The sequence below is a fragment of the Rhinolophus ferrumequinum genome, chromosome 17, assembly GCF_004115265.2.
Source record: "Rhinolophus ferrumequinum isolate MPI-CBG mRhiFer1 chromosome 17, mRhiFer1_v1.p, whole genome shotgun sequence".
Taxonomy (NCBI): Eukaryota; Metazoa; Chordata; class Mammalia; order Chiroptera; family Rhinolophidae; genus Rhinolophus; species Rhinolophus ferrumequinum.
In genome coordinates, this window is record NC_046300.1 from 41,695,829 (window position 1) to 41,707,551 (window position 11,723).

The window sequence follows — 11,723 nt, forward strand, 5'->3', positions numbered from 1 at the left end:
TTCACAATGAAGCTGAAAAGATCACCTACGAAGATTTTGAAAGTCAGGCTGAGCAGAACTATGCATTAAGTCAGTGTTTCCCCAAATGTATCGTCGTGTGATGGATTTAGGTGATAAAAATGGAATAGGACATTAAATAACATTGAATCATAAGGGGAGAAAGTCATTCTTTCAAACCTTCTAATTAAGTACGGGAGAACGTCTCAGTTTGATCTATTCGTCCCAAGCACCTCTCTGACCTACTTGCTAAATCTCCAGTTCCAGAGACAGTAGACCTCAAGCTAGCAACAGTATCTAGCTACAACTCACTAACACTGTTTTGTTTCTCCTTGCTTTACATTTTACAGTTATCTTATTGGTATTGATTTTTAAATATGGAGCGATAGTTTCCTTGTAAAATCATATGTAAGCAAAAATAAGGAAGACAGTTTAGAGAAAAACGTCAAGTAAATAAGAGTATGGGTAATATGTGGATGTGGTGAAAATTGTGAAGTTGGAGAAACATTGCTGTGAGTGTAAAATGAGCCCAGGATGGATAAGGAAGTGACAAGACCAGATTGTGATTATGTGTAAAACCGCCTCGCCAGGCCACTACCTCACAAGTGGTACATCCCTTTGCTCCTTCTCCAAGCATCAGTTTCTCCAGCCGCAAAGGGGTGGGAGGGCGACCTTGCAGTAGCTCAGACCCAGGGTTCAGTGCCCTCAGCCTAGGCCGCAGGCCCGTTGCCCTTGGCAACCACAGGAGTTCAAGCAATGGCTCCCGCCATCCCCGACGGAGCTCAGCCTCCCGCTCCTCCCGAACCGCCCGGCTCCTCACCACTGCTCGGCTTTATCTCTCCACGTCAACACGACCCTCATCGCGGCTTCCCTCACGCTTCGGGCCCCTCCTTCCCGTCTCAGCGGCAGAGCCCTCTCGGTGAGCCACTTTGGCTACCTCCGCTACCCCTGGCAACGCACATGCGCAGTGAGCTATGCGCCAGGCAGAGTTTCGAGTGCGCATGTCTAAAAGAGAGAGCGCTAATAAAGGAGCAAAAAGCGAAGATGGAACGGGAGCCTAGAAGGCGTCTACGCAACTGGGGCTTGCGCGATTGGTCGGAACGGGCAGGGGGCGGTGCGTATTCCTCAACAAATGACTTGATTGGCTGGGCTGTGGCGGAATGGGCGGCCGGAAACCTCTGTGGAGTCTGGCCGACTTTCACTGCCCTCAGCTTTGGGTTTAGTCCTGGCGCTCTGAACAAAAGTTTTCCCATTTTACTCTGTTTCCCACCCAGGGCGTCGCACCCTGTCGGCCCTTTGGTGCAGGCGAAGCCCGCTTGAGGAGCACGGCTGGGATGGAGAGTCCGAGCCTGGGGAACTGTGGAGCCTCCCCCTTGGTCACCTTCAGTGAACACCTAATCCCAGACCAGCCATGTGACCGCCGGCAAGTTATCCCTATTCGGGCGTCACTTGCACCACTTGTAAAATGGGAGCGGGGGAATAGAAGGAGGGTGGGCCTTTCTAACCTAGGGTCGACAGAGATCTCGAGGCTCAAGGGTTTAGTTACTGCCGTAGGAGTTAAGGCTTGAGCTCAGGTACTTTTCCGGTGAGGTCAGACCTGGGGTGCTCCCGACTTCCTTACCCGAAATGACGAAGGAGCTGGGTGGTGGTGCAAGGAGAGGTCTGTTTGGGTTGGAGAATCTTAGGAAGACCTTGGAGGAGATGTCATGTTTCGCAGCCAGGGGCGCCCCCAGGGTCCCATAAGTATAACAGGAAGCTACAGTCATGTACTGAGTACTTAGATATGTGTGATCTGGAGCTAAGATGAGTTACTTTTCTTCCAAAATGTAATCCACAGATCTACCTTAAAAAAGGTATTACCTCCTTTTTACAGATGCAGAAAGGAGACTTGGAGAGGTTAAGTAACTTGCTCTTGGACTCATAGCGAGTAAATAACAGAGCCGAGTCTGTAGACTGTAAAGCTGGTGATGTTTTTACCAGGTTTCAGTTTCCTTATCTCTAAAATTGTGAACTATATAATTTCTCAAGATCCACTTAACTCCCCGAAGTTCTTTAACCCCAAATTACATCAGAAGACCTTGATTCTAATTCTAGTTAGTCATTAATTCTTGCTTAGCTTCCTATTTGTAGAAAAGAAGTTGGGTTGGACATGTTTATAGGCCCATCCAAGTTTTCAAATGTGTGATTTAGTGATTAGCACACACTTTACTGAAGTTTTTAAATGATAGCACAGGGGGAGAAGTATTAGACCAAGATGTAATAGACGTGGCTTCTGGTATCAGCTCTGCAAGTAACTTAATCTTCCTGTCACTGGATTTTATCGATAAAATTAGAGTAATCTTTAATTAATCACAAAGGAAAGAGGATCACAAAGGAAAGAGATTTGAAAGTTCTGTGTCAGAAATTATTTACCTTTTGGAGGGTTACAACATTTGATGAAAGTGATGGACATTCTCCCCCAGAAAAATGCACATGTATATAAAACTTTTACCTCACTTATTTGGGGAAGAGGAGGATACCTCCTCTTTAAGCCGTTCTGTTGATTCCCAGGTTAAGAGTTCATATTTTTAAACTTATGCCAAGTGTCTCGAGAAATCTTTATGCTAGCCCTATTCAATAATTAATTTAAAAAAAGTTTTCTAGCAAATAGCTTGAGCTTTTCATTGTGCAGATATTTCCAACTCTTTTTAACCCACGTTGGAGAACAGGGAGATATTGGAGGGCAGGAAGATATTTCCATAGCATAAGACTGGTCCATAGTGATTTTAATCTCTTCCATAATCCAAATAGTCCATGTGGTTCCTGCTCTGTCATGGGTTAAAATTGAACTAGCAGAAGAAAACCAAATTTAAACCACTTGAATTTTGTTTTTTCAGTGAGGAAGTTGCTACCCTGGGATCAGAAAGAGCAGAAGAAGATGAGAAACAAATGGTGATAAAAAGCAGCAGCGAGTGTAATCCCCTGCTACAAGAATCCATTGCTTCTGCTCAGTTTGGTGAAATGACAGAATGCCATAAGTCTATCCCATGTGGATGGGAAAGAGTTGTGAAGCAAAGATTATCTGGAAAAACAGCAGGAAAATATGAAGTATATTTTATCAGGTGAGCATGCAAGGTGGTAAAGATAGTGCAGCCAAATAATTTTGTCTAGACAGATAGTGGAAAAGCATAGCAGGTATCTGACGTTTTTATATTTTTACCATAAAACAATTATTGATTTATTCCTTCAGTGTCCCTGGTTAGTTTTATTAAGTGATTTAGGGACAACTACGTACATTTTCTCCTGTGAATGGTTAATGTAAGGTTGCCCTTAAGTTATATTTGTAAAATTATTTTATACTAGAATATTCTTCCTCATAAAGGAAACTATTTAAAAGTACCATTTTATTGCTGTTTTTATTTTAAAAGACAAATGCCCATGGCGACATTTGGAAATTACTAATTTAAAATCTGAAATGTGGTCCAGTTCTTTTTAAAAATCACTTTTATTTACTAGCAGTAATTTTCCTTTAATATTATTTTCTAGCCCACAAGGACTGAAGTTCAGATCCAAAAGTTCACTTGCTAATTATCTTCACAAAAATGAAGAGACTTCTCTTAAGCCAGAAGATTTTGATTTTACTGTACTTTCTAAAAGGGGCATCAAGTCAAGATATAAAGACTGCAGCATGGCAGCTGTGACATCCCAACTGCAAAGCGAAAGTAGCATTTCAAACCGGACAAGAAGCAAATGTAAAAAAGATGTGTTTCCTCTGCCAAGTGGAGGTTTGGAATTGCAAGGTAGTAGAGGACTATCTAACTTTACTTCCATTCATTTGCTTTTGAAAGAAGGTGAGAGTGTTAATAATGCTGACTCCAGAAAGACGAGAAAGTCCAAAGGAAAGAGGACTATTTTGAAAGGAATTCAAATTAAGAAAACTAAAACTGAGTGCCAGGAAAGTCTTCCAGATTCTGCTCGAAGTACTAGAAAAAGAGCATCTGTGTATATTAAGGCAGATGCTGAAAGTGAACCTGTTGCACAAGAAAGTCAGCTTGATAGAACTTTCTGTGTTTCTGACGCCAAAGCAAGCAACAAGACCAGTGAAGAAAAGAGACTTACAAAAGAAAAGTCATTGAGTTCAGGATCAAATTTTAATTTTGAACAAATAACTTCTGGCCTCGTAAACGAATTGCATTCAACCAAAGAAGCAGAACACAACAAGTCTGAGGATAACTTTTTAGAATCTGAGGAAATAACAAAAGTAGAAGTTGGGGAAAGGAAGGAACATTTGCATACTGACAGTTTAAAATGTGGTTCTGAAATGGAAAACAACTGCTCACAAATTGAAAAAGACTCTTCTTCTGTGAACATATGTCAAGGTATTCAGTGCAATTAAAATGCTATTAAACATGTGATTAGGAGTTTATACTCCCAGATACTATATTACATATCTGTACCCGGTTAGGATGTGGGAGTAGAACGAAGAAATAAGGCCAAATGTCGGGTACATTCTGCCACAGCTGGGGTAGTGTGTTGTCTAACCGATCTTCAAGTCCCTTCCTGTGGCAGAGAGGACATCAACTGGCTACTACCTTAATGCCCCCAGCAAAGGAGAATTGTGCTGTTAACAGCTGCTACCATCTCTCCCTGGTGCAGCAGCCAGGACTCTCTTCAGCAGTGCTTTCCCTTCTTCCCATCTTCTTTTCAGCCAGTAATCTTATAACTAGGGAAAATGAAAATGCTTCCCTTGTGAAAAGGTTTGGGGAAGACTCCTTTTATACATAAACTGGTTGAGAATTGTCAGTGTCCTCTCTGCACTCCTCCTGTTACTTATTACTGATGTGCGACTTCCCATTTGATTTTGTATATATCACAGTCAATTTTATATTCTGTTATAATAATGTGATGCTTCTCTAAACTGCTTTAGAGCTCTAAATAATTCAAGACTGTACTCACATAGTTCATCTATTATTTGTAATATGCTCTTAATACAGAATTCAGAGCTGAGCAGTTTTGCCTTTATAATACCACAGTGAATAAGAGATAAAAAGGAGACCTTCTGAGCAGCTTGGTATTAGTTATTCATCATGCCATTATAATATAATGAATATAACTCCTTGAAAGAACAATATTAATTTTATTTAAAGTCCTGTGGGGAGATAGCCTGGACAAATTGATGGAGCAGGGGTTAGACTTGATTCCTGCCCTCAATCCCACTCATGATTTTTTCTTTTCTGTACCTAGAATTTCTCCATCTTTAACAGAAGGTGGCCATTTATACCTAGGAACTGTGTAAGGATTCAAGTCTGTCTTTTAAAGACTTTGAGTTTCTTAAAGCTTTAAGGCTTATGTAGATTTATTGCTAGTATAATAGACAAATTAAATATTAAAAACATCCTTTTGCAACTACAGTGGACGTATCTATTCATCCTATAACTAAAAGAAGTCAAGTTCTCAACATACAATGAAGTATCCTTAGGTTAATAGATATCCAGTGTAATAGGAAAGACTCCAACTGGCTTAAGTAGAAATCACCAAGTAAATTGAGCTTCAGCCTCCCAGTAATAAAGGTGGCTAGTTAGTAATTATTTATAGGAACCCACAGAAAAAATTATCAGCGCAGTTTCCTTTGTTCCAACTCTTTTTACTTTCTACTAGGCTCTACCTATTCAATCTAGAATAGCAAAAAATGCTACACTAATTATCTGGAGACCAGGATACTTGTCTCAGCCATCACTCACCCACTATTGTTTTGGGATGGTTGCGTAATTTCTAAACCTTAGTTTGTTCATTTGTAAAATAGAGGTAATAACCCTCACTAGTGCTGTTTTTCATATCAAGTATATTGTAAACTAAAATGAGAAGTGAAAAAGATGGCTTCGCGCTATGCAAATGTAAGGTATTAACTGACATTCAAGTTGAAAGAGTATGGCTAGAGTGTTTAATATGATGATTTGGGGAAGCCTGATAATGCTGGTTAGTCTGAAATTAACTGAGCTTCCCCGTCGATAGTGGTCTCAGATGTTCCAAGTTCCAAATGTTACGTTTTTCTGCAGGTTCTGTTTTGTCTATAGCCCATTGCATAAATTTTGGAAAATATAGAAAATTAAGAAAAGAAAAATTACCATTCAGCAACAACCATTATGCCATTTTGGTTTATTTTATTCTAATCTCTGTATTTTATATATATTTTTTTCCTTTTTTTATTAAATTAGGATCATATGTAGAATATTGCTTTTTTCTTTTTGTTTATTTATTTATTTGTTTATTTTATTATTTTTAAAGATTTTTATTGGGGAAAGGGAACAGGACTTTATTGGGCAACAGTGTGTACTTCCAGGACTTTTTTCCAAGTCAAGTTGTTGTCCTTTCAGTCTTAGTTGTGGAGGGCGCAGCTCAGCTCCAGGTCCAGTTGCCATTCTAGTTGTAGGGGGCGCAGCCCACCATCCCTTGCGGGACTTGAGGAGTTGAACCAGCAACCTTGTGGCTGAGAGCCCACTGGCCCATGTGGGAATCGAACCAGCAGCCTTCGGAGTTAGGAGCATGGAGCTCCAACCTCCTGAGCCACCAGGCTGCCTGAATATTGCTTTTTTCACCTGGACGTTAGTGATATGGGAAAACCTTCATGATATAGTTTCATAAATATTTTAATGACAACTCTGTACAAATGTGTCATAATTTAAAATATTCCATATTTCCAATTTTTCAATACTATGAACTCTGAACATAAATCATAAAGAACTAGAGTAACTAACAGAATGGTTAAATGCCTGGACTCAGTTAGGAGCCAGACTACCTGGATTTGAATTTCAGCTCTGATACTTAACCTAGCCTTAGGTTAAGTTACATAGTGTTTCCATTCCTCAATTTCTGTATCTGTAAAGTGGGGCTAAAATAGTATTTAGGTCATTTGTGAGATTAAATTGGTTAATTTTGATAAAGTGCTTAGCATAGTGCCTGGTACATACTAAATGCTTTGTGATAATAATATTGTTATTATTATTATTATTAGCATCCTTGAATATTTCTTTAGGCTAAACCATAGATTCTATAAACAATGTTCACTCTTCCTTTTCAGAAGACACCATTCCACGAACACAAATAGGAAAAAGGAAAACAAGCCTATATTTTTCCAGCAAATACAACAAAGAAGGTATCCCTTTCCCAATCAGAAAATCAGATTTTAAATCTATTTCAGAAGTCCATCTCTGATGCAGTATGTTTGTTTAGCTCTTAGCCCCCCACGACGCAAAGCCTTTAAGAAGTGGACACCTCCTCGGTCACCTTTTAATCTTGTCCAAGAAACACTTTTTCATGATCCTTGGAAGCTCCTCATCGCGACTATATTTCTCAATCGGACCTCAGGTTTGTGGATTATTTTAATCGTTGCCTTAGTAGAGACAGTGTGATGAGGAGAAAGAGCATCAAGTTGATTAGGAAGCCTGGTTCGAGTTTGCTTTTCAGTGTGTGGCTCGTGTAAAGGCTTCCCCTTCCCCTTTCAGCCTTCAAACTCTTCACCCATGAGAAAGTTAGACTAGATGACATTTAACAGCCTTTGTAGCACTAAGGAGCAGATTTTCATTTATTTTCTACTTCCAAATTAGTTTTGGTCATCAATAAGAATCAGTTACATAACACCCCTCCATCCTCAGTCATATATAAAATCGTTTTTTCATTAAATGCTTTCTTTAATGTCATTCCACCTTGTCTTCTGTATGCTTTTACACTAGTTGTTCGATGATCTGATTATTTAAAAACTAATACTATGCAGGGCCAGGTTTCAGCATTATCTGGACTGTTAACCAAATAGGTTAATGGTGTTGGTTTTTTGCTCAGAAAGTGGTTGTTGGTTCAGGTAATGGCATCTTATCAGTGGTTTTAAAAGGAAAAAGAAAAAAGAAAAAAAGAAGCTCTATTAAGACATTTCTAGATGAGGAAGTACCTGAACCTAAATCAGCCCATGCAGAGGCTTATCGTCACCTAGTTATCTTTATTTCCCAGGCAAAATGGCAATCCCTGTGCTTTGGGAGTTTCTGGAGAAGTATCCTTCAGCTGAGGTAGCAAGAACTGCAGACTGGAGAGATGTGTCAGAACTTCTTAAACCTCTTGGTCTCTACGAACTTCGAGCAAAAACCATTATCAGGTTCTCAGGTACTTTCCCATATACCCAAAGGACAAAATATAAATGGTACCTATTGAAGATAGCCACACCTTAAACTTTAATGTCCTTGGATGCTATATTAATAGAGGTCATTCAACTCAAGCACGGAAGGCATTTATAAACAGTCCACTTGCCCCAAACCATAGTCTCCCATCGACCCAGGCAGTAAATCTGCCCAGCACTGGGTCAGGCCATGTGGGCATAAGTAGAGGAAGAAGTCAGTGAAGCAGAAAGCCCAGTCAACCTCAGCATATTACCTCCGTCTAGTTAGCACAAAACAATGTCAGTAAGTGACAGATGAGTTCAGACAGTGGTGCCTCAGGAATTCAGAAGAAAGAGCAATCACAAGTGGGGTTGTTAGGAAAGATTCTTTCCTGTCCCTTCTGGCTGTTCTCTCCATCCAGCTCCCCATCACCATGCATTTGGGGAAAGTGTCTTCCTAGAGGCTGGCCTAACGTGTGGGCTGTTGCATTTGCAGATGAATATCTGACGAAGCAGTGGAAATATCCAATTGAGCTTCACGGGATTGGCAAATATGGCAACGACTCCTACCGAATTTTTTGCATCAATGAGTGGAAGCAGGTGAGGACCACTTGTAGCCTTAACATCTCCAGCACATTTTGGCTCCGAGACAGAATAAGTCCACTATTATGACTAGAACTATTTCTTGGACACATGTGCTACTACAGTCACAGACAGTTTTGTTCCAAGCTGTGAGGACAGCGGGTGGCATGGGGTTATTGGCAGCAGGGAGAGGATCCATGGACACTCCACGTCCATAAAGATTCTTTGATGGGGCCTCTGAGCTTCAGCAGTTGTCAGTTGGCCCTGTCATTCCCATTCATGTACTGCCTCTAAGCCTGGTGGGGTTTCTTCCTGTCACAATCTTACTAGTCTTCTAAAGTGTACCACTGAAGGGAAGCAGGCCAGTTTGAGCTTGGAATGAATGCATACTTGTTGGGTATCTCCTGGTGGTCTCAGACTATTTTTGTGGTAACTAGGTCCTACTTCAGCTTTCAGCTCCCTATTCTACTGAATTTGCCCAGCACACAGGCATCTGGGTGGTAGCCTGGCAGCTGGTGGGCACTGCCAGGTAGCCTGGTCCGCTGCCTTCTTAGTCTGTGACTGCCCTAAAACATTTAGCTAGTAGATCTGGCCAAGCTCATCCCTGTTCCACCATTTATTGTGACCTGAACAATACATTGAACTCTCAGGGTCTATAACCTCCTACTGGAAAATGGCATATATATTAATACTTAATCATGTTATCACCAGTTAATGCCCGGATTCTAGTGAAGATCAGTAATAAATTGGAAAGTACTTTATAAACTATAAAGGATTACCTTAATGTATGGTATAATTTTAAACATTTCTGAATCTCATTAGGTTAAAGGTTATAATTTCCAGGTACATTATAATAATATGCTATTCTCTTAGCATCTTTTCTAAAAGCCAATTTAAAAAATGCATTTCTGATTAACTTACATAAGGCGTCTGTCTCCTTATTTCTTCCAGGTACACCCTGAAGACCACAAGTTAAATAAATATCATGACTGGCTTTGGGAAAATCACGAAAAATTAAGTCTGTCTTAAAACTCTCTGAAGTTTCCAAGCTTGTTTTTTATATATCGCTTTGCACTTTGATTCTTCAGATCTCCATTGAAGCCAACCAACTACTTTTCCAATTGTATGGATTTTAATCAGCCCTACTAGAAACCTAATTATGTTTTCTTAATGTTTGTGCTGCTAGTAGATCTTTGCTGCTGAACATGCTATCACATGTTCTGAGATTTTTAAAACAAAATAGTATTTGACAACAGTCCTAAAACTACATATGAATTTTCCAGTATTGAAATGTGATTTAAAGGTGAAAAAAACTTTTCTAAACTATCAACAATACCAAGCAAATTTCTGTCAACCTTGTTTGAGGAAAGATTAGACTTTCTGTTCTCTTTCTATAAAAATGATATACAATTGTTATATAGAGAAGCAATCAAAGAGTTTGCAGCCAAACATGTAAAAAGATATTACAGTAGGTATTAGGCTGTTAATGAAAAAAATATGTTTACCAAAAAGAGCTAACCCTCGAAGAAAAATATCTTTTGTCATCATGTATTGGCTTTTAGTAATTGGAGATTCGTATCCATTTGATAACGTAATGTGAATATCTGCCTGCAGCTCTGTTTCAGAGTAGCGGCATCTGACTCATGCATGTTACTTTGATTCCTTCATGAGAATTCAAGCATTTACCCAATCTCTCATCTTCCAGCTGGAGGACAGGGCCTTTTAAGTGTTATATCATTTTTAATACAGATTTATAATGTTACAGCTCAAATACTGAAACATTTGCTTTAGAAAAAACTCACCAAACCAAAAAAATCCTAATTAAGTCTCGATGACCGAGCCCCATTTTAAGGTATATAAGTTGAAAATTAAATGGATTGAATAAATGAAAAATAAAGAACTTGTCAGGGAAACCACCTTTGTTGTAGGGTGTTGTGTGAAGAGAATCAGAATGCAGTGTGCTGCAGGTTAGTGGGTTGTTTCCATTTTAGTGAGCAAGTTTGTTTTTAGAGAGGGATGGATGTTGACCAGAGAACGGGAAACTGCCTTGGGCCACACATACCACCAAGGCAAACATCTACTTTATAACTTCCCATCACATTTTTATTTAGCAAACATCAAAGTAGCATTCACTAAGTGCAAAGGTCGGTGCTGGGGGAGTGGCACAAAGACGAAAGGCTCTGTAGAGACCCTCACAGGGTCTAAAAGAATAAAGGCCTCTGAAGCACTGGGCCACAGCTGGGGTTAGAGGGTAGTGCAAATTCACCGAGCTTAGGGCATGGAGTGTCACTGGGTGGCAGGGCCTGCTGTCAAATCGCCTCCCCCAGCGTCTCCATCAGGGGTGCCACAGCCAGGCCTGGCTTTTCCCCTTTGCTGCATGTGAGGTTGCCTGACCTCTCTACCTGCTTCCTCATCTCATTAGAGTAGGATAGTGGTGCCTACCTTACAGGGTCTTACGATTATTAAGTTAATACAGGTAAGTGCTTCAATGTAGCCTTACTTACAGAAGTGCCATATTAATGTGGCCCTTTTGGATGGTCTGAGTGTCTACCTCAGGTTGTGGAGAGGGTCACAAAGATAATGCATTTCAGTAAAGGTGGTACCTTACACAGAGTAAGCGCTCGAGTGTTTGGGGTTTTTTAAAACATTGAGACAAAATTCACATAAAATTCATAACCATTTTTAAAGTATACAATTAAATGGTTTTTAGCACATTCATTGTGTTATTGTATTACGCAACCATCCTCATTCCAAAACATTTCCATGACCTCCCAAAAGAAACCCTGTACCTGTTAGCTGTCAAACCCAATGGCGCCACCACTACCCCTAAACCCCCTCCAACTTTGGCAACCACTAATCTGCTTTCTGTGTCTGTAGATTTGCCTATTCTGTGCATTTCTTATAAATGGAATCATATAACATGTGGCCCTTTGTGTGTGATTTCCTTCACCTAGCACAATTTTTTCAAGGTTCGTCCATGTTGCAGCATAAATCTATACTACATTCCTTTTTATGACCAAAC

The 11,723-nt window shown here is 40.0% G+C and overlaps 2 protein-coding genes across 5 annotated transcripts in view; one reads left to right on the plus strand and one right to left on the minus strand.

Annotated features, from left to right (window-relative positions):
* Positions 1-973, minus strand: part of IFT122 (intraflagellar transport 122) — a 64,939-nt gene extending 63,966 nt beyond the window's left edge. For all 3 annotated transcript variants that reach the window (XM_033132365.1, XM_033132363.1, XM_033132362.1), the window contains exon 1: positions 818-973. In XM_033132365.1, the coding sequence (XP_032988256.1) occupies positions 818-858 (41 nt within the window). In that variant the 5' untranslated portion in view covers positions 859-973. The remainder of the gene's footprint in view (positions 1-817) is intronic.
* Positions 974-1,172: 199 nt separating this feature from the next.
* On the plus strand, positions 1,173-11,563 carry MBD4 (methyl-CpG binding domain 4, DNA glycosylase). 2 transcript variants are annotated; one of them, XM_033131456.1, is made up of 8 exons: positions 1,173-1,420; positions 2,874-3,098; positions 3,523-4,355; positions 7,055-7,129; positions 7,207-7,341; positions 7,978-8,127; positions 8,616-8,719; positions 9,653-11,563. In XM_033131456.1, exons 1-8 carry the CDS (start codon positions 1,332-1,334, stop codon positions 9,728-9,730), a joined length of 1,689 nt encoding a protein of 562 aa, XP_032987347.1. In that variant the 5' UTR covers positions 1,173-1,331; the 3' UTR covers positions 9,731-11,563. The 2 variants fall into 2 exon arrangements, with proteins under 2 accessions (XP_032987347.1, XP_032987348.1); XM_033131457.1 differs by lacking the exon at positions 7,978-8,127.
* Positions 11,564-11,723: the final 160 nt, after the last annotated feature.

Coding starts and splice junctions, on each gene's coding strand:
- MBD4 (XM_033131456.1), top strand. CDS start 1,332: ATGGAGAGTCCGAGCCTGGGGAACTGTGGAGCCTCCCCCTTGGTCACC. Junction 7,342..7,977: donor ATTTCTCAATCGGACCTCAG/GTTTGTGGATTA, acceptor TTTATTTCCCAG/GCAAAATGGCAATCCCTGTG. Junction 8,720..9,652: donor GCATCAATGAGTGGAAGCAG/GTGAGGACCACT, acceptor TATTTCTTCCAG/GTACACCCTGAAGACCACAA.